Genomic DNA, 27,328 nt, shown 5'->3' with positions numbered 1-27,328 from the left:
GGTGGAGCAGGTAGGGGGCAGGTGGAGCAGGTAGGGGCAGGTGGGGAGTGCGGCGGGCAGGTGGAGCAGGTAGGGGGCAGGTGGAGCAGGTAGGGGGCAGGTGGGGAGTGCGGCGGTCAGGTGGAGTGCAGGTATAGTTGCCTCATCACTGCACAGAAGCAGAGACAACCCAGGGGAGAGTCTTCAGTGGTCCTAGAACAGCAAGGTGTTTTTGTGCACAGAAAAAAGGCTAGATACGGACTTGACATTTTTCATAGTAATTAACTGAAAGTGGATTATAGATCAAGGTGTAAAATAGGAAGCTGTAAAACTTGCTGAAAAAACAGAAAATCTGGTGATCTTGGGTTTTCAAGGACGACACCAAAAGTTTGACAGTCTCTTGTAGAACTCATTCTTCCATGTAATCCAGTAATTGGACCCCTAGGTATGCATCCAAATAAAAGTGAAAGCTGTCTGCACACGGATGTTACAGCAGCTCTGTTCATAACTTCCCAGACTAGACCAGCATGCCCTTCAGGAGGTAAATGGATAAACAGAAGCAGGTTTAGGGCAGGGTAGCCCTCTTGAGGGGGCAGAAGGGGTGTGTCGGGCAGATCATCCACCCCGTGTGGGCCAGCTAGTCCCACGTGAGCTGGTTAAAGCTTGCGCTCCTGGGGCTGAGACTAAAGTTTCGGTCAAGCCATGGTTTGCTGACGTGGGGCTCAGCCCAAGTGACTTTGTTTGGGGCCTGTTGTCTCCTCGCTAGCACTGCAGAGACGGAGGTGAGACGCGGATGCATCTTACTAAGTGGAAGAAGCTGTGTGGAAAGGCCACGTACCTTGCAACCACGTGACACCGGTAAAGGTGCAGTGTGTGGTGGTAAGGTCACTGGTTTCCAGGGCAACGGGGGAGCCAGTGAGTAGAGCATGGTAGTAAACCTAATGCTTGCGAATGAAGGGAAATAATTTCGGACGTCGGGGATCCCAGGAAGGGATGCCGACGCTGTTACAGACGTGTGAAGCGCCCTCACCGAAGGGGCAGGAGTGTCAGACTCGGGGCAGAGCCCTGGGCTCTAGTTGACCAAGCTGTTCCCCACGCGCTGGAATAGAGCGACTAAGTACATGGCTGGCGGGTGGCGGGAAGCCGGTGTTGTGTCACCGCTGAGGGGGAGGTTACAGGTGACCGAGGGGAGGATGGGCCACGGAATAACGGATGGTAGTGGGAGACGTCAGTAAGAACTCACGTTTAGCAGGGCACCTGGATGGCTTAGTCGGTTAAGCGTCCGACTTTCGCTTAGGTCATGATCTCGCGGTTCGTGGGTTCGAGCCCCGCGTCGGGCTCTGTGCTGACTGCCAGCTCAGAGCCTGGAGCCTGTTTCAGAGTCTGTGACTCCCTCTCTCTCTGACCCTCCCCTGCTCACGCTGTCTCTCTCTCTCCTAGAAACAAATAAAAAACATTAAAAAAAAAATTTTTAAAAAAATCACGTTTAGCTTAGTGTAGGCACAGTTGGCGGCACAGAGAAATATTTCTGATTTGTGTACATGTGCAGTTTGTACACTTGGCTCCAACTGCCTGAAGGCTCAGAAGCTACGACGCCCCAGCGGCAGGGAGCACGCCAGCCCCCAGAACGGGGCTCCCGAGACCATCCTCCAGCGAAGGAGCCGGGGCTCCTGGAGAAACAGCCGGTCCCGGGCCTGGGGCAGGAGGTGCCAGGAATGCCTGGGAGGGTCATCTAGAGCCAGAAAGTGCTCAGAAAAAAACAAAACGCCACGCAGGTGGCAGTATGTTAGGGCTTTGATACGGGACACCATTGAAAGGGCTCCCAATGGTCAGAGTAGGTAAATGGATACAATTTGAGCAAAAAAAATAAAAAACCACCTATAAATTATTATCGCATGATAACCCGAAGTATAAAATACGCATCCGTGAGTCCGTGCTAATAAAAGTGATAAGTGAGTGAGAGGGGCGCCTGGGGGGCTCAGTCGGTTAAGCACCTGACTTCGGCTCAGGTCATGTTCTCACAGTTTGTGGGTTCCAGCCCCGTGCTGGGCTCTGTGCTGCCAGCTCAGAGCCTGGAGCCTGTTTCAGTCTGTGACTCCCTCTCTCTCTGACCCTCTCCTGCTCACGCTGTCTCGCTTTCTGTCCTAGATATAAATAAAACATTAAAAAAAAAAAAAAAAGTGATGAGTGAGAGAGGAGACAAGTTGCCTGTGCGGACAAATTCCAGATAAACATAGGTGCTCCCCATCCAGGAGAGGGAAACCCGCTCCCCAGCCCTTGAGTGCAGGCTGTGTGAAGGGGACCCCCCCCCACCACCACCACCAGGAGCAGAGCAGGGAGCGCACCTGACAGGTGTGTCCCAGCCGGGAGACATCAGAGATCACGTCGGTGGGATGGATCTTAATGCCAAAAACAAGATGGAAATCACAGAAAGCAGTAGACGGCATTACCTAAGGGTTATGCCCCGGAGCACCTGACCAGTCTGCAAAACCAGAACGCCTGAGGCACTGTCACAGCCCAGGGCGTCTGGACGAGTGTATGTCATGGGGGTCCCAGTGGGTCCTGGGGTAGAAAACGGGCTTTGGATAAAAAGTGAGGAAGCCTGCAACACAGCGGACCGGCGTTACTGCACCTGTGTGGACCGTTGTGACGGACATCTGATACTAACGCCGGGTGCTCGTGCCGACCTGGGTGTGGGGAGTGTGGGAATACTGTACGCCCGTCACCTGATGGACACATGTTGCCAAGTAACCCTAAATGCTGCCATACGATGTGTGGCCGAGGTTGGGATCAAGAATGTGACCTGAGGAGGGAGGGTGGGCACAGACGCCCTGAGACTTCACCTCCCTCGTTGTGTTCTCATGGTGACTTCTCTGGGGGTCACCCACCGCTCCAGAGCCACCTCTCAGTCACACCAGGAGGGCCCCCTCCAGGCAGCCCCCTTCGGACTTCCCACCTCCCCACACCCCGAGCTGAGCAGTGGGCACCTCACGGGCCGTGTCAGCTCCTGTGGTGGGGATGTGGGTCCTGCCCTGCTGAGTGCAGCGGCCAGTGTCCGTCTGTCCCTCCACACGTCCTGTGGTCCGGGGGCTGGCCGCGTCCCGTGCGGCCCGGCGTCATCTGCGCCCGCCCTGGACACTGGGTGCACCCAGCAGGCGGAGGGGGTGCGCTGTTTCCAGGCTGACGCCTCCGGCCTCCCACGCGGTGTCTCCTCATGCGCGTTGGAGCTCAGCAGCCCGGCTGCGAACCGCAGCGTGTGCCGCGCCCCTCAGCCCCCCTGCTGGCGGGGGGCGGTCCTGTGAGTGGCGCGTGAGCACCGCTGTGTGCACACCCTTCTCCCCGCTGGCCCCGCGCAGGCGCTTGTGGGCGTGTCTCTACTGCCGTGGGCGCGGTACAGCCGCTTGCCCTGTGTGAGTTAGTCCACAGGAGTTGGGGGTGGGCCTACCTTGTAGGGGCAGAGAGCTGTTCGGTCCTAGCACCTTTCTGTCTTAGGCTGCAGGGGCCCTGGGTGGTCATGCGTGGGGTTTTAGGTGCCCTTTAACTGGGAAACACACGCACTAGCGGGCACCGCTCTGCAGCCTAAACAACGCAGAGTCCCAGCCCAGAGTCTTCTCCCGAGGGCGGGTGTGCCTCTGGCCTCCAGGTGGCCCGTGCAGTTGGCCTGGCCAGCCCCCCCCCCCGCCGAGGCCCAGCCTCCTCCCTCCCTGGGGACGGGGGCTGTCACTGCAGTGGGCATCCTGGGGTCCCTCCCACCCCCAGCCTCCCACCTGGGAGACGCACACTGAGGGGCTGTTTGTTCTTTGTTTGCAGAGGTATTGTGGCCAGTATTTTGGTTTTCTTATGTTTTGGAGTCACACAAGCTAAAGACGGGCCATTTTCCAGACCTCATCCAGGTAACTTGCCCTTTCTCCTTCCGTGTGCCCACGTGACGGTTCTGTCCTGAGCAGTCGCTCCGTGTCTGTGCTGCCGGGTCTGAATGTCCTGTCCTCTTCCTCCCCCCCCACCCCACCCCCCAGCCAGGGCGCACTGTCACCAGCTGAGGGTGAGGGCTGGCTTTCCTGCAGCCCCTTCCCGTCTCTCTACTCCTCACCATGTCCTTACCCTCTGTTCGCCTTCCACCCAGTGCGTCTCGGGGCTGCTTCTACAGACCCTGGTGCCCCGGGACTGGCCAGCGGGGTCGGCATGGCCTTCAGCTGGGGGCCCTGCCATTGACGTACTCACTGAGTGCCATCTGCCACCAGGCCTCCTGTCTCTGACTCCCAGCCCCCAAGTTCAGGGAGTTCCAGTAACCCCCTGGGCCTCTGAGCCGTGGAGGCCCGGTGTGTCTAGGGCTCCAGCCTCACTGAGGGGCTACCTCTAAGGGCAAGGCATGGTCAGCTTTCCTGAAAGGTCTCAACTTAGTAACCCTTGTAACTTTAGTAATCTTTTTTCTTTTCTGTCTTCATAGGCGTATGTATTTATTGTAGAATACTTGGAAAGTACAAAAAATATTTTTAAATAGATATAAAAGCCACTCACAGAAAGAAGCCACTGTTGAGCTTTAATGTGTTTTTGCGTGGGCATATACACGTAGCTTTACAAAATGGGATTCTACTCTGTGTGTGGTTGTTTTTTTTTTTTTTTTTAGTGTTTTGTTTCTGAGAGAGCGACAGCATGAGCAGGGGAGGGTCAGAGAGAGAGGGAGACACAGGATCTGAAACAGCTCTAGGCTCTGAGCTTTCAGCACAGAGCCCGACGTGGGGCTCAAAGCCACAAACCGTGAGAGCATGACCTGAGCCGAAGTCGGACGCTTAAACGACTGAGCCACCCAGGCGCCCCTCTGTATGTGGTTTTATATCACAAACCTCCTCACTTCAGGGAAACACAGACCTCATTAATTTTTTATTTGACAACTAGATGTTTAATGGCTGCTTGTTTAGTGGTCACTTGAATGCATTACAGTTTATTTACCAGTCATATTATTGTATATTCTGGGTTTGTTGTCATAGACCAGGCTGTACGTGTGTCCGATACTCATGTAGTGCAAAGTCCTGGGAGCAGAAGCAGCAGGTTAAAGGGCATGACCATTGTAGGCCGGGCTGGAGATGACCGAGCTGCCCTCAGGAAGGGGTCGGTGAGCACTGTGGCTGTGAGCCAGGCCCCTGGGTGCCCCGAGTGGTGTGGGGGCGCCTGCATGGGGGAGCCTGCACTGGCTGGTCTTGGCAGCTGCTGTGCCTCCCTCGATCCCTGGTTGGGACACTGACACTGGGTGACACCGCCTGGTGCCGGCCGGAGGGGCAGTGGCACCCAGCTGCACAGCCCGGCCCCCCAGCTCCCCAGTCATCTGGGCCTCAGAAGGGTCTGAGCTAGCCAGAACCTAGGCAGAGCGAGAGACTGCTTTAAAAGCCACCAAAAAGTCACAGCAGAAGTCCGGGTACAGTGAGTGCCTGTTGGATCTGCTGGGAAGAGTTGGGGCTGCGGGAAAGTCAGTGGACCCAGGGGTGGCAAGTCGCCTGTGGGTGCTGGGGTCAGACGGCGCTGGGCAGTTGCTTGGCCTCTGAGCTCCTGGGAGGCCCTACATCCCGTCCAGTCTGGGGTGCCCGTCACCCGCCCCCAGCTAGTGTTCTGGGCTCTGCTGCGCCTGCCTTTCAGTTTGGTTGCTTGGTGTGAACGGTTTCCCTGTGAGTGACCGAGTGTGGGGGGCCTGCTCTGGAGCACCTGCTCCCTGGCGGTGGGCAGGGCGCCTCAGGGCACTTCAGCCTTGTCAAATCAGAGCACGTGGGAAGTGGTCCCCTCCGTCCCGGGCAGCACGCATGGGGACAGTGGGAAGGGTTTTCTGGCTCAGAAACGAGGGGCTTTGTTGGGAAACTTGAACTGGCTACAGTTCCAGTTGAAACTGGCCCGTTAAAGAGGCACCCTTCTCTTCACAATTTGTGTTTTCATGCGTGGCTCCCAGCGGAAGCTGGAATACAGAGTATGGTGAGGGCTGCAGGGGCGGCTGGGTGGGATTGCAGGTGAGCGGGTGCACCCACTGCGTGTTTGGGGGGATGGGGCAGGCCTGGGGTTCTACAGGTGGAGGGGGATGGGCAGTGGGGCAGAGCCAGCCAAAGGCCCTCTGATGGGGGGCAGCCGGCAGTCGAGGAGGAGACAAGCTCAGCGTCATGGGGTTCGGCCCGTGAGGAATATGCCCTCCGTGGCTGTGGGGCCAGCACTCCAGGGAACGTGTCCTGAGTTGCTTTACCGCAGGCTCTTTTAGATCCTGCTGCCACCCTTGACCAGAGACAACTTTCCAGGCTTTTTGCAAACTCCAGGGCAGCAAGGCTAGTTTGTTACATCGATGTTCACCCCGCATCCAGGAGGCACTTGAGCAAATGGTCCTTCGTGCTTTTCGCCTGTGCAAGCCTGGGTTTTCATGAGCCGAGGACGCTGGGTGGGCCCTGGAGCCTACGCACAAGCTGCCCCCCAAGATCCCCATGGGATCTCCTCAAGGCCAGCGGGGCCAGGGTCTCCCCCATGTGTAAGCACCACCATTTTTATTCAAAGGAAATAGTTTTTAAAACTAAGTTGGTGGTTTTTTTTAAGTTTGTTTATTTTGAGAGAGCGAGTGGGAGGGACCGAGGGAGAGGGAATCCCAGGCAGACCCCATGCTGGCCGCATGAAGCCTGAGATCATGGCCTGAGCCATCACCAAGAGCCACGTGCCCTCCTGGCATTTGTATTTCAGAATGATGGTTTTAGACACTCACTCTGCTGTTATTTCCTCCCCTGGTAAAAGCCTGAGCCTTCCGTTTCAAGGTATGAAAACCAGGTGGTGGAGAGAGAGGGCCCTGGCTGATAAAAGGAATTTTGAGGGACAGGTTCTTTTTTTCTTAGCTTTATTCAGATTTCGTTGACCCATAACAACTTGTGGGTTTAAGGGAGACGAGATGACTGGACACACTTGTGTACCTCCGTCACCTCACAGAATTAGCTTCGTTGAAGATCTCCCCCAGCTGTGAAGTGTGCTCCGGGGACCGGCTGTGCCGATGGAGATAGAAGTCTCCCGAAAGAGACGGACAGGAGCAGGGTCGGCTTATCCCCGGGTTGGAGAGGCAGCTCAGCGTTAGAGACCGTGTTAGTGTAACTCATCGCGTTAACACTGGAGGAAAATGACATTTCCTAACCATCCTGAGTAACAGCTTAGCGTGCTGGAATTAGTAGGTGTTCTTACCTTGACAAAAGGCCTCGGGCAGAAACCCACTGCAGATTTCTTCAACGATAAAGGTCAGAGGCCTCACCGGTCCACACCGGCGAGAGTGCTGGCTGCCATGGCTTCTGTCTGACGATTACGGGCTTCCTGTGCTGGGGGGAGCGAGGGAAGCTTCGAGCACTGGCTGGAGGCATCGGTGAGAGCCGACACTCGCTTCTGAGTGAGGCCTCAAGCGGGGTGCTGCCGGGCTGGCACCCCTGACTCGTGTGCTCTCTGTCTTTGTAGCTTACTGGAGGTTCTGGCTCTGCGTCAGTGTGGTCTACGAGCTGTTTCTCATCTTCATACTCTTCCAGGTAAGCGGGTTTTCTCAGATAATCTGGGAATGTGGGTGATGCTGTGGCCCCGGGTAAGTGAAGGGTGTCTGAGAAGGCTTTGCCCATCAGCCCCTCCGGAGCTTTGGCAGGAAGCAAGGCTGGACCCCCACAGAGGTGGGCAGAGGCCGTGAGGGGGGCCTCCAGAAGGACCCACTCGTGGGAAGGCTGCAAGCACTGCATCTCAGCAGCATCCCTGCTCTGAGCGTGGGGCAGCGTGTGGGCCCTGCCCAGACACCCCGGCCAGCGAGCGAGAGCCGGGCCGAGTGGGACTGTCTGGCTCAGGTGTAGATGCCTGCCAGGCAGTCTGTCCTCTGAGCAGCAGGGGTCCCACCCCTGGGGAGGGCAGCACGCCCACCCTCCCGTGGCACCCCAGCTAGTCGGTCCTAGGTTTTAATCCTTGGGGCTTCTCCCTCCAAGTGTGCTTTGTGCAAGATCGTCAGGATGGAGGCTGGAAAGTTCTCCTTAGTGAACTGTGGGTCAGGACCCACTAGCAGTGATGTCTGTTTTATTGATCGCTCTGCTCAACTCCACCTGCACCCAGATGGTGGCCTTCGGTTTGCGAGTCCTCTCCTACTCACAAGCACACGGCTGCCATCAGTTGTATTGCTCGTGATTTATCGCCATGTGGTGAGATTTACTTTCTGAGCGTGGCGTCCGGGTCCCAGTGTTGACACCTGTGTGTGTAAGCCCTCGTGTGGGACACAACACTGGCCTGCTCTCCCTCCACCACCCAGTCCCGCTCTGTGAGGACCCCCTGGGGCAGTCTCGCTCGTGCCTCCGGGGCCCCTGAAGGCTGTTGGGGTCATGCGCCGACTCTTGCTGGGCAGGGGCGGCCTCGACATTAGAGCCAGAGCCCTTGAGCGGGGCTTCTAGTGATAGGCCCACGTGCACCCGAGTGCGTGTTAGGTCTGCTCCCATGTAAGGAGGCTGCACTGCCCCCCGGCGTGACTGGGTCAGGGTGTTTACTCTCAGAGGCTGTCCGCACCCCCAGCCTTGTTTGCCTTTCCTGAAGGGCTGAGCTGCTCCACGCAGCAAGGGTCCTGCTCAGTGCGGTGCTTGCACTGCGTGGCCGCCCTTCTCTGGGTGCGCAGCCTGCACCTCTCAAGGCCCCAGAATCTGGGCACCTGCTCTCCCGAAGCAGGGGTGCAGCAGGGTCCAGCCTCAGATCCTGTGGCAGCCAAATCAGTCGTGGCTGATGTCACGGTCCAAGGGTCACTTCCTTGGACCAAGACCCCAAGCTGGGGACAGAGTCAAGTTGCAGGACGAGGCAGTGCGTCTGTCTAGCACAGACATGATGTGGGTCTGAGGCCACGGACACCTGTCACTCCTCACCATCTTCCCTGCTTCGTCCCTCGGCTGTACTTGGGGCAAGAGTGAGGGGATGGTGTCCTGACCACAGGCATCCTGGGGTCGCTCCCTGTGGGCTGGTGGCCAGAGGGGGCCTGAGGGAGGGATGAGGGTCTGTCTGCTTCAGGCAGCCTTCTTTCCGTCTGTGCGACCCTGGAAGTCTCCGTAGTGCTAAGGCCAGAAGGGGCAGTTCACTGCTGTTGGCATCCGCCTGGGGAGGCTGTCCTGACGTCCTGCTTCTTCTGGGAGGGGGGGCCCGTGGAGAGGGGTGGTAGCACGACCAGTGACCTGAGCCCCCATCCTGTGACCCCACCTGTGTCCCCACCCACACAGCCTCCTAGCAGGGCATGGCGCATCCCCCTGGACTCCGGACTCCCCCCGCCCCCACCACGTCTTCCCGTCCCTGCCCTGCAGGGTGTTTGCCCCCCCACCCTCGGCGCAGGTGTCACCCACACACCCCGGGCCCCATGGACGCTTTAGGGACTTGAGGTGAGTTCTCGCATCGCCACCAGCAGCTGTGGCCCCACTGACCAGGGCGCTGGCCTTGCAGACTGTCCAGGATGGCCGCCAGTTCCTGAAGTATGTGGACCCCAGGCTGGGAGTCCCGCTGCCGGAGAGAGACTACGGGGGAAACTGCCTCATCTATGATGCAGACAACGAGAGCGACCCCTTCCACAACGTCTGGGTACGGGCGGGCCCCGGGGGCCCCGCGCTCGGGGTGGGGCCAAGAGCCGCATGCTTAACAAGCTGCCCAGGTGCTGATCTGTCCTGTGTGTTTCTGGAACCCCTGTCGTTCTGCAGATCACATGGGGTGGGGTGGGGTTGGCCCTGCCAGGCGCTGGCCTCCCTCCCTCCGCTTTAGCCCACTCGGGGCAGGACCCGTGCAGGCCCCTGCCCCCCAGCCTGGAGACCTGCCCTCCGCGGTGGTCAGGGGTGCTGTCTGCATGCGTGCGGGATCCCAGCTTTGTCCTGGGGGCCAGTCAGCGCTGCGCAGAGAGACAGGAGGTGGGCCCAGGTGCTCATGGGGAAGGAGGGACCAGTGGCTGTGGGCTGCACATGAGGCCCGTGTCCTGTCCCCACAGGACAAGCTGGACGGCTTTGTGCCTGCGCACTTTCTTGGCTGGTACCTGAAGGTAAGGTGACCTCGTCATCAGAAGGACACCCTGGTTTTCCTGCCCCGTTCTCTGAAGCCACTTCCCAGCCACAGGCTGATGTTCATAGTGGTTGAGTATGGTGGGCAAGGGTCTGGGGGCCATGGCTCAGGCCAGGCAGCTGTCCAGAGAGTTCGCACAACTGCTCGGACACCCTGGGTCTTGGCCCCAACTCGCACCTGTCCTTGAGGTCGCGGACCAGTGCCTTGCCCTGTTCCCGAGAAGGCTGAGGGTGTCCCCCCTGGAGGGGCTGACACTCTGTCGCGGCCTGCAGACCCTGATGATCCGTGACTGGTGGATGTGCACTATCGTGAGCGTGATGTTCGAGTTTCTCGAGTACAGCCTGGAGCACCAGCTGCCCAATTTCAGCGAGTGCTGGTGGGATCACGTAGGTGCCGGCAGCTGCCCTGGGGGGGCCGAGGGCAGGATGGGACCAGGGGCCACGAGCGCCCACCACCTCCTTGGCTCCTGCCCCTAGTGGATCATGGATGTGCTCGTTTGCAATGGGCTGGGCATCTACTGCGGCATGAAGACTCTTGAGTGGCTGTCTCTGAAGACATACAAGTGGCAGGGTCTCTGGAACATTCCCACCTACAAGTACGGCTCTCGAGCTGCCCTGGTCCGTGGGGGGAGGAATGTCAGCCCGACCCCCACCCTGCCTAGTCAGTTCTCTTCATCCCCTACTGGCCTTTCTCAGAGGCCCCCAAGGTCTCCCCTCCCGGAGCTGCCCTCCTTAGGTGAGCTGGGAGGGCGCTGGGGAGTGGGCTCTCCTACCCGTCACAGGCCCGCGGGCTGAAGGGCACCCGTGCTCCCAGGGGCAAGATGAAGAGGATCGCCTTCCAGTTCACGCCCTACAGCTGGGTCCGCTTCGAGTGGAAGCCTGCCTCCAGCCTGCGCCGCTGGCTGGCCGTGTGCGGCATCATCCTGGTGGTAAGGCCGGCCAGCCTCGTGTGCGCGCCTGCTGGGCCGCCCGGCTCGCCACCCACCCTCCTCTGTCCCCCAGTTTCTGTTGGCAGAACTGAACACGTTCTACCTGAAATTCGTGCTGTGGATGCCCCCCGAGCACTACCTGGTCCTCCTGCGGCTGGTCTTCTTCGTGAATGTGGGCGGCGTGGCCATGCGGGAGATCTACGACTTCATGGATGACCCGTGAGGGCCGAGGGGGTGCGGGGCGGGCCCGGGCGCACCTGGGGTCGCTGCCCCCTGGGGCATAGCTGCAGCGCCCTCAGGCGAGTGCCCTCCCCCACAGGAAGCCCCACAAGAAGCTCGGCCAGCAGGCCTGGCTGGTGGCAGCCATCACGGTCACAGAGCTGCTCATCGTCGTGAAGTACGACCCGCATACGCTCACGCTGTCCCTGCCCTTCTACATCTCCCAGTGCTGGACGCTCGGCTCTGTGCTCGTGCTCACCTGGACCATCTGGCGCTTCTTCTTGCGGTGAGTGCCGTGTTCCCGGAGGAGCGAGCACTCGACGGCCTCAGCGCCAGCTTGAGGGCTGTGTTTGACTGGTATCTGGGTCTTGCAGCCCCTGCCTATAGCTCTGTGGGCGTCCCTGTGAGGGGCGGTTTCATAGGACCTCCATGGGCCGGCTGATGGTGACTCAGCCCCCACTGTCCTCAGGGACATCACCCTGAGGTACAAGGAGACTCGACGGCAGAAGCAGCAGAGCAGGGGTGACCAGGACAAAGCTGTGGGCAACGCGGACGGACACCTGCCTGGGCCGGAAGACCCCCCAGGGCCTGCGGAGCCTGAGAGGGAGGGGGTGCCGGTCCCAAACTGATGCACTTCACGACTGCCCAGAGAGCCCGGGCCTGCTGGAACCTCCTGACAGGCTTCAGCCCTCGTAGTTTTATTTTCCCTTTCTCCCATGCACATGGCTGGGCTCTGTGGGGTGCAGGTGGCCTCTGACCGAGGCACGTGTGTACGTGTGTGTGCGTGTGTGTGTGTGGTGTGCCCACATGTGCTCCTCGGGCTCCTCAGCCTGACCGGTGTGGCTGGTCTCACTCTGGGCAGCCGGACCCCTCCCCTCAATGCACCGTCAGCCGGCCCAGGCCCAGCAGAGGCATCATGATGCCTTTCTCTGCTCCCCGGGCCCCCGGCCACTCGGAAGGCCTGACTGCACCTCACTGGATCCCCATCAGCTCCCTGACGGCACGTGTGAGGGATGACCGTCCAACACCACCCTGAGATGGCTGAGAAGGGGCGGGTCAAATAGGCAGTCCTGAGCCGTGTCCTAGGGAGGCTTCCTCTGGCACAACAAACCTGGGGGTGTGAACGGGGCCAGAGGTCACTGGACTGGCCCCCTGAGGAACATGGAGTCAGAAACTCAAAGGCCCTGTGCCTGAGGTCGGGAGGAGGGGCAGAGGGTCCTCTTCAAGAGCGAACTGAGCAAGTAAAGCAGTGCTGAAGGTCCTGAGCGGCTCCCAGCCCGTCTGTCATGTGCCCGGCGCAGGGGCTGCCCTGGCAGCGGGCAGGGGCTGCTTGGCCTGGGCCCACGTGCACAGGGCCGGCCCCTGGGAGCCTCTTCTGGTGGGGGTGGTGGAGGCCGCGCAGCGTGCCTGGTGAAGACCTGACAAGAAGGACAAGCACTCCTGCCAAAAAAGTGCTTTAATAAAATGTCTAAACCTTTCCCACAGCAGTCCATTGATTTGACAGTCTCTTCATTCTCAGCCCGGAAGCCCGGAGCGGGAGGAGCCCTGGGCCTCTCAGGAGATGATCCGTAGGCTTGGCCTGCGTTCTCCCAGGGCCCGAAGGAGGTCCTCGGTCTGCTGCGTCCAGTAGATGTCGTACAGGCTACATGGGCAGCGAGGAGGCTGGGTCAGGCCTCGCGGGCCAACCCCCAGCTCCTGTGCCACCCTCCCCCCCCAACGCCTGCCCCCGCGCCCCACTTACACCAGCTGCTCCAGCGCACAACCAGGCTGCTCCAGGCTCTCCACCAGCCGCAGGATGCCCAGGTCATCCATGCAGTTGTTGCTGAGGTCCAGCTCCCGCAGGCTGTGGTTTGTCACCAGGAGCGAGGCCAGGCTGTTGCAGCCACTGTTGGCCACATCACAGTCCCCCAGCCTGAGCAGACAGCAGGGTACGGGTCAGGACCAGAGGATCCGCCACAGAACAGAGGGTGGTGGCAGGGGTGTCCACGGAGCCCTGAAGCACGTGTGCACACAGTGCGCCAAGACCTCCGGGTCATAGCTGTTCCCCAAACCTCGAACTTGGGAGCATGTCTGGCTCTGACCCAGCGGCCGGCCCCAGGCAGATACCCCCACCAGACACAGAAGGAAGTGCACTCAGCTGCCCTCCAGGCAGAGTGGTCAGACTGACCTGAGGCCGGCACACTCCGGACTCCGGGCCACAGCCTCCCCAGGGCCAACTTGGGTCACCAGAGGGCCTCCGACAACCACTTGCTTGCTCACGGCCAGGTGCCGCAGCCTGGCTGGGCTGCCAAAGGGGCACCCAGAGGCCAAAGGTGGGGGGGAGGAGGTGACTGGAGTAACAGTGCAGAAGCTTCCAGCCTCCAGAGCAAGGACACCTAGGTGGGGGTGGCGCTGAGGCCCCGGAGGCTCCAGGCCCCCTGCCTGCTGTGACTGCTGAGGCAGCTCTGTCTATGGGGACCCGAGCCACACACACCCCTTGCCCCGCCGGCCCCCAGAGCACCCCTAGGAGCTGGCAGTAGACCAGGCCCTCTGGGTAGAAAAGTAGGGGATCCCGTCCAGCTCAGCCTCCACTTGTGCCCTGCTCAGCATGGCCAGGCAGCCCCAGGAGCCACAGTGAGAAGCAGAGATCCAGACACCGAAAACAAAGCCACATCCTACAGTAGCAGAATCTTAACGACTGACCGGCCGAAAAATAGAAACAAAAAAGAATGGAGCGTCAGGCCGCAGGTCGTCGGTGAGACCCAGCAGTGGGTTCCTGAGTGCTCCAGGGAGAAAAAAGCAAGATTAGAAAAGTCATCAAAGGCACAACACTCGAGCACAAACAAGCATCCAGCACCACAAAGGAAGCGGGACCCTGGGACACAGCAGAGCCATACAGAGCAGGAGCCGCCAGGCCTTCGGGAGCCCGCGGGTTCTGGGAGCTGCCAGACGGGAGTGGAGAGGGTCCCCGGGGGGAGGCGCAGGACCAGGGCTCCCACATGGGTCGGGGACCCCAGACTTGGACCCGTCAGACCGAGACACGGCCAGCGCACCCGTGCACGCTCACCAGAGCACCCGCAGCGTGGCGCCAGGCTGGCTCAGGCCCCGGCAGAGCTCCTGGACGCCAGAGTCCCCCAGCTTGTTGTCGCTCATCTGCAGCTCCACAAGGTGCTTGTTTTGGGTCAGCATCGTGCTGAAGTGGGGGCAGCACGCAGCCGTGAAACTGCAGGACTTCACCCTGGGAGAGAGACAGGACTAGGGCCTGGCCGGAGCCCGTACCTCTCGGGCGCTCTCTGAGGCCCCGAGGACCTGAGCATGAGCCCCCCAACACCTGCCCTCCAGGACACTCAGCACTCCCTCCTTTGCATGCCTGACTTGCCCACAGGTGCAGAAGCTCACCTGGGCCGCGCGCCCCAGGGCCCCAGACCACCGTCATCCACGAGGTCCCCCCAGGCGCCATGCTCCTCCTCACAGGCCCGCCGTCCCCTGGCCACCGCTGGGCTGTGCTCACCACAGGGACTGCAGCTGGCATCCAGGCTCCAGCAGGGTCTCACACAGCAGCCGGGCACCCTCGTCGCCCAGCGCATTGCCCGCCAGGCTCAGCTCCTTCAGGCTCTCCTTGGCCCTGAGAACCTGGCACAGGTCTCTGCAGCCTGCGGTGGTGATGTCACAGTCCCAGAGCCTGCAGGGCCGGGGGACACATAGCCAATCTTCTCAGATACTCCCCGCCCGCCCGCTGGGGCCACAGCTCTCTGAGGAAGCAGGGCGGGCGCAAACTCACCACAGGACCCTGAGCCGGGAGCTGGGATGCAGCAGCGCGGGGCATAGTGTGGCAATGCCCTGGTCACCCAGCTTGTTGTCACCCAGGTCCAACTCCTGCAGCGAGGCCTTGGAGGCCACGACACCACACAGGTCCTTACAGCTGGCCGATGTGAGCCCGCAGTTCTCCAGCCTGGGGACACAGGGGGACTGGCTGGGCTGGGAAGCCCCCACAATCCTGCCCCACCCAGCCATCCCCAGCCCTTCCCAGCCAGACCGTGCACGTACTTGAGCGTCTCCAGCTGGCAGGCAGAGTCCACCAGGCCCTGACACAGTGCCCGCACACCAGCCTCACCGATGTCATTGTTGCTCACCGCAAGCTCCTTGAAGTGCCTCTGGGCCCTGAGCGCTGCAGCCAGGGGCTCGCAGCTGGCGGCCGTCAGGTTGCAGTACTCCAGCCTGGGGACGGGCGGGTGTTGGGAGCTCCGGCAAGGGAGCTTGGGCCGGGTCTCCTCCCCCACCCCGGGCTGTGGGGCGCTGGGCAGGGACAGCAGTGACTAAGGGGCCATCTCCTTGCAGGGTGGGTGCTCAGGGCCTCCTGGAAGCCGGCTGCCAACCACAAGCCCCACCCTGAGCTTGGGACTCACTGGACCTGGGAAAAAGATGCCAGTATCCCGATCTGGGCCTGGCTTCCTTCCTCCATTGCTGAGCCCATCAGCACACTTTTGGTGGCCAGGCCACCCCACACTGGATATGGGGTTACAGGCCACTTTCCAGCTTTTGGGCCACAGCCCCAGCATCACACAGAAGGACCATTTGCAGGTCCCCAAGAGCTCCCTCCTCAAAGCTCCCTGCGGCCAACACGCTGAGGCAAGGGCTTGCCCAGGGCGAGTCCTCAACCAAAACCAGAGTGACCGGTAGGTACAGGGCTGGGGGTGGCCTGGGTGGCAAGTCACACTCACTGAAGCTTCTCCAGGTGGCACTGGGGGTCCAGGAGCCCTTTGCAGAGCAGCTGCAGGCCTGCATCCCCCAGCGGGTTGTCACTGAGCTGCAGCTCGCGCAGGGTGGACAGGGAGCACAGCACATCTGGCAGGACCTCGCAGCCGGTGTCCGTCAGGGAGCAGTTTCGGAGGCTGGAGCACACCCAGCCGGCCATCAGCAGGGTCCCCACCAGCCAGGCTGTGGCCCCTGGGGAAACTGCCCCTGTGTCCTTGGGAGCCGAGGTGAGGCAGACACAGCTACCACTTCCGCATGCCAAACCGCATGCCCACAGGAGACCCCTGGGCCTGGCCTTGCAAGAGGGCCTGCTCCTCCTCCTCCCGGCGGGGCTCTGGGGTCTCCAGGCCGAGGACAGAGGGCAGGGGAGGGGATGCGCATCGGGGCCTAGAGGACGCTGGGCTGCGAGCCCAGGAATGGCAGGCAGGGCTGTGGCGGGAGCAGACCTCACAGGGGAACAGGGGCCTGAGCTAAGGCGAGAGGGGCCCCCACAGCTGCCTGCAAGCCGCCCTTTCCCCGGGCTGACCCAGCAGGCCCAGACCGGAGCTTGGTGTGGGGCATGCGCCTGGGACCATGTGGATCATACAGGCTCACCTGAGCTTCTGGATCTTGCAGCCGGGGCTCTGCAGGCCCTGGAGCAGCAGCCGCACCCCGGCATCGCCCAGCTCATTGGTGCAAAGGCTCAGCTCCGTCAGCGAGGGGTTGGCCTGGAGGGCAGAGCGGATATCCTTGCACCGCACCTCCGTGAGGCCGCAGTCGTCCAGCCTGTGGACAGGACACGCAGTCATTCCATACAGGACGTCCTGACCTGCCGGGGGCCCGAGAACTCGACAACGTGGGTCACAATCAGGACACTGAAAAATGAAGCGAAGCAGAGGGGTGCCTGGCTGGCTCAGGCAGAGAAGCATGCGACTCGACCTCGGGGTGGTGAATTCAAGCCCCACACCGCATGTAGCAATTGCTAAAAAAAAAATATAGTGTATGGGTCACTTCATGAAGCTTCTGTTGAAGACACCAGCACGTACACAGATGACGTCCAGGCCACCATACCCTCTGCACCCTACTGCACTGTGGGCACAGTCGGCCCGTGAGAGCGCTCATCTGCCTCCCGGGAAACAGCAAACCTGCCCCAGGCAGAAAGGGCACAGCACCCCAGAGGGACCAACCAACTGGGGGGGGGGGCTCGCCAGGATGGGCACAAATGGCAGGGGCCGTAGTGCCACCCATAACCCAAGACCGGGGCCACCCTGACCAGGTGAGAACCGACCATGGGCAGGAGGAAAGCCAGCTCTCGCTCACAGGAGAATGACAGCTGATAAATGCGGATGGAATGAGGGAATTAAAAACCCCAATTAGAAAATTGGCCCAGTTATAAAAAAAAAAAAAAAGGCCCAGTAAAAACTGTTCTGGCAAGATCCACCGCTGGATGACAAAATCAGGCACAAGTCTGGGCAGCAGCAGGATGTCAGCAGTCTCCACAGATGTCACCCAACACATTTACCAGTCACAAAGAGAACACAGCAACTGTAGCGGAGGGAGCCGCAGACACCACCCTCACAGGTGGTCATGGTGACATTGGGGTGACCAGATGGTGCCATGCCGGTAGGTAGGATACGACATACCCCGCAGACACAACAGCATTTCTGCATATTCTTGCGAGAAATTTGTGACTCAGCCACGACAAGAAGTCAGAGAGACTCTCCAGAGCCTGAGCAGACTCAAGAGTTGGATGGCCAGGGACAAGGAGGGACGGAGGGACCATCTCAGATGGGAGGTGCCCAAGGAGACCCATTACGTGAGGGTAAATGCCCCATGGGATCCTGCGTAGACCCAGGAACAGGAAGGACACAAGTGGAGGAGTTGGTGGCATCTGAGTCCTGGCGCCCGTGTCGGGCTCTTGGTTCTGACCCCGCAGGCAACAGGGCCGTGGCATCGGGGAAGTAAGGCAGTATGTCTCTGAAACTCTTCTATAGCCCGAAAATCACTTCCAGTAAGTGAAAGAGAGAAAAGGAAAGCAAGCGCTCCTCCCCTGCTTGTGAACCCCGGGGAGGCTGTGGTCTGAGAAGTTCCACGACAAAGCTCAGCCTCGGCTCTGGCTGCCAGCCCACAGCCCAGCTGGGATGGCGGACAGGCAGCTAGAGCCTCCACACTCCAGGCAAGGGGCAAGCCCCCCAGAGCCTCCGTGCCCAATCCTGCCCACCCAGCCCGAGCCAGGAATTAGTTTACATTTTCACTAGTTGGGGGAAAAGTACAGTAACGTCTCACACCGTATGAAAACCATATCAAATTTACATTGTGTGTCCATAAGCCCCACTCCCTGGTGGTGCCGTACGAAGGCCACAGAGCCACTGCACGGGGTGGGGGCCTGCCCACTGCGCCCCCCCCCCCCACTCTGGCCAGGGAGCGCCTACCTGACCACCTGGTACTGCCGGAGCAGGGGCAGGAGCTCCGCCCACCGGGCGTCACTTAGGTGCTGACACTGGATGTCGAGATTCATGGTTCGAAGTGAAGTGTTTTCTAGACAGAGGCAGAAGGAGACACTGCAGCCAGACTCTCCCAACGTCCGGCAGGTCAGAGACCCAGCAGGTGGGAAAAGCCCCAACAGGACCCCCACGTGGAGGCTGATGGTTCAGAACCCACGGCCTCTCCCTTGGCCAGTGAGCACCTTTGTTTCCTTTCTTCAGCACCCTTATCCACCTCAGCCTCCAGGAGCGAAAACGGGGGTGGGCAGGGGGAGGCTGCACCTGCTGGGCTCCCCCGACAAAGGCCACCGCAGAGCCTGGGGACACAGCTGTGGGAAAAGAGGTGGCCTCACCTCTCCGCCTCCCGTGCTCAGCCTTCATGGGCCCCTCCTGCCCAGCAGAGCCAACACCCACGCTGCCCATCTGCAGCCCCTGCTTCTCACTTGCCTGGGTGACACCACGGTGCAAGGACCCCAGCTGGTGGAGTACGGGGACCAGCAATCCGTGCGGTGCCACGGAAACTCTGCCTTCCAGCTCAGCCAGCTTCTCCCCTCTTAGAACCAGAGGGCTGCACTGGCTGGGCAGCCAGTGCCACAGCCCTGCCTGGCCAGAGAGCCCCCACCCTGGCATTCTAGGAGCCTGGCCCTGAGCAGCCTGCAAGAACCCTAGGCCTCACTGCCCTGCAGCAGCTGGGTGCGAGGACAGGTGCCTGTGCTCAGCTAACAGTTCTCTGAGCGGCACCAGCCACAGGTGCCCTGGACAGGGCTGAGCAGGTGGGGGCTGGGATACCGGCCGCTCATGGGCGGCCACTCTGGTGCCTATGCCCACAATCCCTTTCTGGGGGCTGAGGACTCTCAGCCTGGGTCAGTCCAGGCCCACCGAGAAATCAGGCCATCAGGCAGGACTTTGGTAAACCAGTCTGGCATGGAAGCAGCTCACCAGAGACAGCACAGAGCCCGCGTAAACGATTAACTACCTGCTGACACCGGAGCTTTAGGGGAGCAATGGCTGCGGCAGGGGGGCAGCAGGAGAGAGCGAGGGTGGAGGCAGGGAAGGCGGCTGAGCTTCACCCACGTGTAACAGAAAAGCCCAGGAAGGGTCCACACCTGGAAACAATGCCGTCCCTGCTGCCTTCCAGAAGGATCGGGACAAACAGGATGACTCAACCCCACGTGAGGCTCCTGGCTCCTCGACACCCCAACTTCCTGCGAAAGCTGCCTCATTTGTGTCCCTGGCGGGAGAGGACTCCCCCTTCCATCCCAGCAGGTTCGGAGCTACACCCCATGGGGAGGGACAGACCAGGTAAAGGCTCTTGCCAACCAGCAGGCAAGATTCACCCCTTCACGTCCCAGCTGACGAGCCCGCTGCGGAAACGGGGTCCCACGACCATCAAAAGGAGGAACCCAGAGACTGCCCAGCCCCCGCCCAGGCCAAGTGCGCAAACTGGCCCGCCCCCGCTGGTCCCAGGGTGTGGTCTGCAAACCACGACTCCAGAGCCCTTAGTCATCCCTGGAGAAAGGGAGTGGGAGGCGGGGCTGCACAGGGACCCTCTCTCCGAATCCGGTCTGACCTCAGGGGGCTGGGCTCTGATATTAAGAACAAGGAAAGCGAAAGGAGCAACTGAAACCGCCTGCCCCGCTCTGGCCCCGCACCGGCCCAGGGCTTGACCAGACCCTGGGGAAACCGCTTGGTTGGGCCGTGGCGCTAGGAGGACACTTCTTAACCTCTATGGGCCACGGATCCCTTTGAGAACCCCAAGAAAACCTGTAATCCCTGCAAAGACGCCGTGTCGTACTGCTTCACCCGGAAACAGGACCCCCACCAGCTGGGCCGCTCCCAAGAGGACACTCCATGCTTTCAGGTGTGACAACTGGCCGCTGCGCAGGACCGTGCCCAGAAGACAGGAACCGGGAGGCGGAGCCCCCGGCCTGAGCCCACCCGAGCCGGGCCGGAAGGCTGGAGCGCGCCCCGGGCCCAAAGAGCCCCAAGCCCGGCGGCCCCGGACGGCGCGGTTCCCTGCGCGAGGCGACCAGGGGGGCGCCGGGGTCCGCGCCAGGCCTCCCAGGGCCGCCGCCGCCCTCCCCGCGCGCCGGAGGCTGCGCACGTCTCCAGGGCGAGCGCGGGACTGCGCCGCGGGAAAGCGGCCTCTGGGGTTCGCGCGCGGGCGGCCCCCGCCCTCCCCCCGCTCCCCGGACCCCACACCCTGCGCCGCTCACCTCGGGCCGAGCCGCGGCTTCCACTGGGGCCTGGGGCGCGGTCCGGGCCACGTCCTGGGGGTGGGGCCACGTGCTAGGCGGGGCGACGAGCCCGGGGTGACTCTCCCGCGCCGCGCCACCCCGTATCGTCTCCCCGGGGACCCTAGCCCCAGACGGGGGCCTGCCCTCCATCCCTCGCGGGCAGCGTCTCTAGGCGAGAGCCGTTTTGGCAGCGGGTGCTCGGCTGGCAAAACCCAACTCGGGCGCTTGCTTTACAAGGAGGAAGCTCGGCTGTCAGGGCTTGCTCTGCAACACCCCCACCCTGCCCGTTAGAAGAACGGCATCACTGACGGGGAAAGACCTTCAAGAGCACCTCGTTAAGTTTTTCAAACATGCGGAACAAGACACACGGTGTTTCAAAAACCGGGGGATGGGGCGCTTTACGTGCTGCTCTCGGCCCGTGTGGGTCACCTCCTGGGGCGCGTGTGTCAGCTCTCCCGCTTGCACGGGCTGTGGCGGTCTGTTCAAGGGCGTCCCTCGCTGACCCGTACACTCGTTAGATCAGGGACGATGGATGCGTTCTCCTCACAGGCATCCGTCACTTCAACCAATGCTTACCAAACACCTAGAGTGCCAGGCACTATGCTGGGCACTTGGGCTAAGAGCAAAGCAGCGCAAGGGTCTCAGGCCTCACGCTCACGGAGCTCAGTCAAATGTGAGTCCAGTGCATGAAATTAAAAAGTGTATTAAGAGCATTTAGAATGTGGCAAGTGCAGAGGTGGGGAGGAGGGTGGATAATGCCGGATAGAAGCGAGTCTGGTCAGCAGTGGGTGCTGGAGGGGCAGGGCGGAGGTCAGGTAGGTCCCCTGCCCAGTGAGGGCAGGCCTTGCGAGACTGAGGCCCAGAGGCTACGCAGGCTGGGAGGGAGATGGGTTGGAGTTTTCACTGCAGACCTGGGACGATCTTTGTGGCCACCAGGGGACACCACATTACAGGCAGGGGATGAGGGACCTGGGAGCTAGAGAGCCAGTTCTTTGGGGGAAATAAAGTGAAGGGTTATTCAATTTGGGGGAATATTCGGCTGGGTCAGTCCTTCCATGGGTAGCTTGCTGGGAACCAGCAGACAAGGGGGTCAGGGCCACCACTGTGGGGCACAGGGGTCCCAAAGAACTCAGTGGATTCGAGAGTTGCGCCAAAGCAGAGACAACCCCCCAGCCCCCGCCCCCATAAGCACCCTCAGAGCAGGTGCAAGTTGTCGGACTGACAAGTGAAGGCAGTGGAGCCCAGCAGCTCTCTTCCACCTGATGCAGAAGACAAGGGAGGAGCTGAGTTTCTCAGTTTCTTGCAGAAGCTTCCGCAGGCTGAAGATGGTTCAGAGTGGAGGGGCCTCTGGGTATTCCAGTGTTCCAACCAACTTCCACAGGACTTTGTTTTCTTCAGGCAAATACCCAGAAATGAAATTAATGGCCATCTGGTATTTTTAACTTTCTGAGGAACCTCCCTACTGTTTTCCAGTTACATCCGCACCCAGAGGGCAGATCTGTTTCCTTTTCTCCACATCCTCGCCAATAAAGCTTACCCATTCTGACAGCTGTGAGGTGGTGGGTCATTGTTTTGATTTGCATTTCCCTGATGATCAGAGATGCCGAGTGTTTTCCATGTGTCTGTTGGATATCTGATGTCTTCTTTGGAGAAATGTCTGTTCAGGTCCTCTGCTCATTTTTAATCAGATTGTTTTGAGTTTGTTTTTTAGTGTTATGTTTTAAGAGTTCTTTATATTTGTTGGATAGTAACCCCTTATCACATAAATCATTTGCAAATATCTTCTCTCATTCAATAGTTTGCCCTCTCATTTTGTTGATGGTTTCCTTTGTTATAAAACATGATTTTTATCACACGAGCAGTATGTGGTCTTTTTAGAAAAATCATAAGATAGAAATAAGAAAATGAAACCCCCTAGTATGCCCGCCTTCTAGACACAAAGGCTCTGACTTCTGTGAACATGCTCCTACTCTCTGTATGCACAATATTAATTTTTTTAAAAAATAAAAAATGAGATACTATTAAGGGTAGGCAGAATAATAACCAAAGATAATCATGTCCTAATCCCTACCTTCCATAGCAAAGGGGTCTTTGCAGATGTGACTAAGTTAAAGATACTGAGATGGAGAGACTGCCCTGGGTTACTTGGATAGGCCCAAAGTGGTCATGAGGGTCTTTATAAGAGGGAAGCAAAAGGGTCAAAATGAGAGAGATGTGACAGTGGTGGCAGAGGTAGGAGTGGCTGTGCTCTGAAGAGGGAAGAAGGCAGCCTCTAGAAGCTGGAAAAGGCCAACAGGCAGATTCTCCCCTGCAACCTTTGGAAGGAACTAGGCAGGTAGATACCTCGATTTGACGCCCTAGGGCCCATTTCCCACTTCTAATCTTAAGAACTGTAAAATAAAAAATCCGTGGCAACGTGTCAGCAGCAGTAGGAAACTAAAGCATTACGGAGCTGCTGCATTTTTCCTTAAGAATAGTTGTGTATACAGTGTATACTAATCAGCATGTAATACAACCTTCTAATGACCACATTGTGCAACTGAATGTATCCAGTTTGCTCAACCAATAGCTACAGGCTGACGTTTTCAGGTTTTTCAGGCTTCACAGCATATTCTCCCGCCTGGTTACCTTCCTGGCACACAGTCCAAGAGGGTGGCCTGCCTGGCGTCCTGAAACGCCGCAGGTCCCCCAGCTTTTCCCACACTCGCATGTCTCCACACCCGAGTGCCAGTGATGCCCGCCCAACAATGCAAAGTGCCTGGACGCCCTTTTTAAATTTCAGCCAATCCTCTGACAACCCGACCCCTACCAGGCGCCGTCCATTTACATTTTTGTCTTCCCCACGTGAGCCGTCCACCCAGTTCTCCCCACGGTTCTCGGGTGACTTGTCGGGGGCAGAGCTGCCGGGCGGGAAGATGGCCAGGCCCAAGGTCAGTATCCTGAGGGGTGACCGGGCAAGTCCCCTCTGCCAGGGATGTCTCCTTGGGGGCACGGCTCTTTGAGGAATAAAGTCCAGGGTTACTCCGGGGACAACGTCCCTGAGCCAGTCCCTGCTTGTGTAGCTTGCTGGGCGCCAACAGCCCAGGGATCCGGCCAGACCCCAACAAGGAAAGGGCAGAACTACCAAAACGCCGACCCACAGACCCACCGCCCCAGCGCAGGGACTCCCAGCGTGCCCCGGGAAGCGGGCCGGCAGCAAGTGCGCACGCGCGGGGAGCGCACTGGGGGGGGGGGGGGCCCTGACGTCATCGGGACGCGCGGACGCCCGCGGGACTCCGCCCCGCCCCCCAGTCCCAGCGGCTTCCCCTCGCGACCCCGTCCCCGCCCCTAGCACCGCCGGCTCTTTTACTCTGCCTCCCAGTGTTGCTTCAAGAGCGCATGTCCCTCGCGGGCAGCATGGCCGCAGCAGGCCCGGCGCGAGTCCACAGTCGACCCAACCAAGGCCGACGCTGGTAAGAAGTGACCCCGGGCGCGGACCCTTGGAGTGACTGACCTCCAGACGACGGATTGAGAAGCGGCCCACTTCCGACAGAGGCGGGGTCTGGCGTAGCGCGGCGTCGCTGCCGCGTCGGGTCCAGTGGTGGGGCGGGGCCTAGACGGCGGGGCGGGGCTTTGCAGGGGGCGGGGCGGGGCCTCGCAGGGGGCGGGGCCCGGGCGGCTGCTCTCCCAGGCGGAGCGGCCTGTCTCCAAGCTCTCAAGTGGCGGCGGGACAGACCGGTGGTCCCGGCCCGGCCCTCCTGGCTTCCCGCCCGGGGCAGACGGCGGCGCGCGCGGGGTGTGCCTCGGACGCCGGGTCCCGGCAGCGACAGTAACGTGATGGGGCTGGAGGCTCGGTTCGGAGAGTCTGAGCGGCCGCCCCCCGCGGAGCACCGACTGCGCGGTAGAGCTGGAGAGTATGCACGAGTAAAGAGAAAAGATGATTTTGTAGGAAAGAGTGTTATTCATTAAGGTAGCGTTTGTAGTCTGTGCGCAGTGCTTCACTTATCCAGCACTGTCAGAAACCTCTCTGATTCTGTGTCTCACTTAAGTGCATTCATTCAGTAAACGTTTGTTATGTAACCCCTTGTGCCCGGCAGTGCTGTAGGTACTGGGGATTCAACACTGAGCAGAACAGGCAGAAATCCCTGGTGGAGGGAACGTGGGAGGGGGGCCTGGCCCGGGAGGGTTCAGGACCAGGAGTTGGTGAGGAGCGTGGCCAGGTGTCCACACACTGGAGCAAGTGGTGCTCAGCCAAAGGCATAAAATTGAACGCTGAGAGTTTTACGGAGGAGGGAAGAAAGGTCTGGAAGCAGCAGGAAGGAGCCAGGACAGGGACCTGCCCTCCAGGAGGGAAAGCAGCTGTGCTTGACAGGCTGCTAGGGGAAGCCGTCTCCAGAGAGCCAGCTTCTGCCAGAACAGAAGGGCTGTGACGGTGCTCAAGAAAGAACTGGCTTGTCTTGAGAACTTACTTCTTTAAGTGTTAGAATTTTATTTTAACAGTTTTAATAGAAATTGATTAATTATACTATGCACTTTCCTGTTCTATAGACATAGTGCAGTGACTTTGATCAATTTTTCTAAAATTGATTTCAGCAAACTTTAGGAGGCCTTCTGTGAGCCAGCACCACTGCAGGGGCCTGGGAGGAAGGTAAGCAAGGCCAAGGCCTGCCACCTGGAGCCACACGTGGGGCAGCAATGAAGGCCGCAGGGGTCACAGATGCCCTTCAAGTATTACATAGCTGGGTTTTTTCCAGGAGGGAGAAGAAATCACAGGCAGTTGTTTTTGCCGAAATACGGTGATACTCACGTGATACCTTAAGACTGCGCTGGTGCCAGATGTACTTGGTCTTGTCTCTGTTTTAGTTCTTTTCTGTGTTTATTGGGAAATAATAGTACAAGATTGTTGGAATTGGGCCTAAAGTGAGTACCTACCTGTCAAGAGCATGGATCAGAAGTGTTCTTACAGGAATAAACAGCATGAACTTCAGTACGTCAGTATTATGACTTACATTTCGGTTGTTTGTCAATGAATACGCTGTAGACTAGTCCCCGGTTCTCAGAATTGACATCATGGAAGATATGATCTACACTCTTTACTAGATTTTATGTCCTTTTGACTCTGTGTTTCAGTCTAGGTAATTTCTTTTGACCTGCCTTTTAATTCACTAATTCTCTCTTTATCTGTATCAAATCTGTTGTCAGCCCCTTCCATCGAGTCCTTAAATTTAGTTATTCTATTTTTCTCTTTTGGAATTTCCATCACTTATTTGGTTTTGTTTCCAGGTCTCCCCTTAACCAAATTAGTTAATCTTGTCTTTTGACAATGTACTTAATTGAGTACATTACGTATAGTTATTTTAAAGTTCTTATCTGATAATGCCATTATCTACATCTCTCTTAGGTCATTTCTATTGCCTGTTCCTTTTCATCACATCTTATCTCCTGGTATGCCAAATTACTTTTGATTGAATGTTATGTATTTCCTATTTAAGAAATCCTAGAGAATCTGATGACTGGCTGATGCACTGGATGACACTGTCTTCTGTCGGAGGAGATGGCTAGGCCAGGAGTGCTGGTGATCCTCAGGTCGTCCTGATCCTGGCAGGGGGTTGCCGTCACTTGGAGGCTGAGTTTCAGTTCATACTATGGCCATACCTTTGCTGATTACTCTTGATCTGGGGTGTAGCTCTTCCGGGATCCCACCAAAGGCCTGGAGAATTTAGTGGGGCCCATCTTCCTCAGCCCAGTTCCTGAAATCCATTCTTTTCTCACATCCCTGGGACTCTGTAGAAACTTCCGGTCAGCCTGCTGGCTGTTGTCTTCTGAATCAGCAGATGCTTCTGGTGATTTATCTCTTGGGCTGAACCTTTTTATGGGTCTTACCCTCATGGTTCCTCACTACCTTCGTAGCAGTGTAATAGGTGTGTGTATTTTGTCTCAATCCAGTGCCTAGCTCTAATTCTCAGGAGTTTATCTGAGCCTTTATTCACCATCTCAGGATATGGGACCACCTTCCTCGTTTCAAGATTACTAACTGTAACCTGTACTTGGGATTATACTCCAAGTCCTTGGGAGGCCCAGAAATAGATATTTCTGAGAAATAGATATGACTCACATTATTTATACCTTTGGGAGTTATTGCTTTAGAGTCAGCAACTCAGAATAGACACCAGGTATCTAGGCTGGTGTTGGCTCATACCCAACTTCTTAGGTTGGGAAGGAGACCAGAAAGGGGATTAAATTTTCTGTTCAGGACACAGGGAGTTACTGAAGGTGCTAATGACGCCAATGTTAAGACACATTACATTGATTCACTGTTCCAACGAAAATCAAATCTACTCTGCGCTGCCACTTGCACAGGTGTTCAGTACACAGGTGGACCACTCCAGTTACAGGTGCAACGTCACTGTGATGGTCGGTTAGTGGTCCTTATGAAGCCGTGCAGTCCCACAACTCAGGATGGGAAGGAAGGGGGGATGGAGGCAGAGACGAGTGTGGCGCCCCGGCTGGGTGTCTGGTTGGCATGGAGCCTGTGGCTCTCTCCACGGGCTTCCCCTTGGTGCCCTCCTGGACTTCTGGGGCACAGCCCCATTCTCTTGGAGCCCCCACATCCCTTCAAATCCCTCCACTTCCCTGGAGCCCCCCTCATTCCCCAGAAGCCATTCTATACCCCTTGGAACCCTCTGTCCCGCTGGGGCCCCTCAGTCCCCCCCAAAGTCTCCTGTCCCCTGGAAGCCCCCAGGGCCCAG

At 58.8% G+C, this 27,328-nt stretch overlaps 2 protein-coding genes across 10 annotated transcripts in view; one reads left to right on the top strand and one right to left on the bottom strand.

Annotated features, from left to right (window-relative positions):
• PTDSS2 (phosphatidylserine synthase 2) overlaps positions 1-12,645 on the top strand; it is a 23,865-nt gene extending 11,220 nt beyond the window's left edge. The window contains exons 3-12 of one of the 2 annotated variants that reach the window (XM_039221489.1): positions 3,790-3,872; positions 7,432-7,499; positions 9,418-9,552; positions 9,950-10,000; positions 10,293-10,406; positions 10,497-10,615; positions 10,834-10,948; positions 11,022-11,167; positions 11,268-11,453; positions 11,637-12,645. In XM_039221489.1, coding sequence (XP_039077420.1) covers positions 3,790-3,872; positions 7,432-7,499; positions 9,418-9,552; positions 9,950-10,000; positions 10,293-10,406; positions 10,497-10,615; positions 10,834-10,948; positions 11,022-11,167; positions 11,268-11,453; positions 11,637-11,796 — 1,177 coding nt within the window. In that variant the 3' untranslated portion in view covers positions 11,797-12,645. The remainder of the gene's footprint in view (positions 1-3,789; positions 3,873-7,431; positions 7,500-9,417; positions 9,553-9,949; positions 10,001-10,292; positions 10,407-10,496; positions 10,616-10,833; positions 10,949-11,021; positions 11,168-11,267; positions 11,454-11,636) is intronic. The other variant, XM_039221490.1, reaches the window with a different exon arrangement.
• RNH1 (ribonuclease/angiogenin inhibitor 1) lies at positions 12,609-24,172 on the bottom strand. Of its 8 annotated transcripts, none has more exons than XM_039221484.1 (11): positions 23,950-24,087; positions 23,410-23,596; positions 18,313-18,418; positions 16,496-16,666; positions 15,868-16,038; positions 15,194-15,364; positions 14,928-15,098; positions 14,658-14,828; positions 14,214-14,384; positions 12,909-13,079; positions 12,609-12,809 (listed from the first exon to the last, which is right to left on the bottom strand). In XM_039221484.1, the coding sequence occupies exons 3-11, from the start codon at positions 18,396-18,398 to the stop codon at positions 12,722-12,724; spliced, it is 1,371 nt and encodes a 456-aa protein (XP_039077415.1). In that variant the 5' UTR covers positions 18,399-18,418; positions 23,410-23,596; positions 23,950-24,087; the 3' UTR covers positions 12,609-12,721. The 8 variants fall into 8 exon arrangements, with proteins under 8 accessions (XP_039077415.1, XP_039077411.1, XP_039077416.1 ...); XM_039221480.1 differs by lacking the exons at positions 23,410-23,596; positions 23,950-24,087 and adding exons at positions 19,340-19,469; positions 20,580-20,959; XM_039221485.1 differs by lacking the exons at positions 23,410-23,596; positions 23,950-24,087 and adding an exon at positions 24,094-24,172.
• Between the last annotated feature and the right edge of the window lie 3,156 nt (positions 24,173-27,328).

The sequence above is a fragment of the Hyaena hyaena genome, unplaced genomic scaffold (genome assembly GCF_003009895.1).
Source record: "Hyaena hyaena isolate Hyena2069 unplaced genomic scaffold, ASM300989v1 scaffold_989, whole genome shotgun sequence".
Taxonomy (NCBI): domain Eukaryota; kingdom Metazoa; phylum Chordata; class Mammalia; order Carnivora; family Hyaenidae; genus Hyaena; species Hyaena hyaena.
The sequence above is the reverse complement of the archived record's forward strand: the minus strand, read 5'-3'. Positions and strand labels throughout refer to the sequence as shown.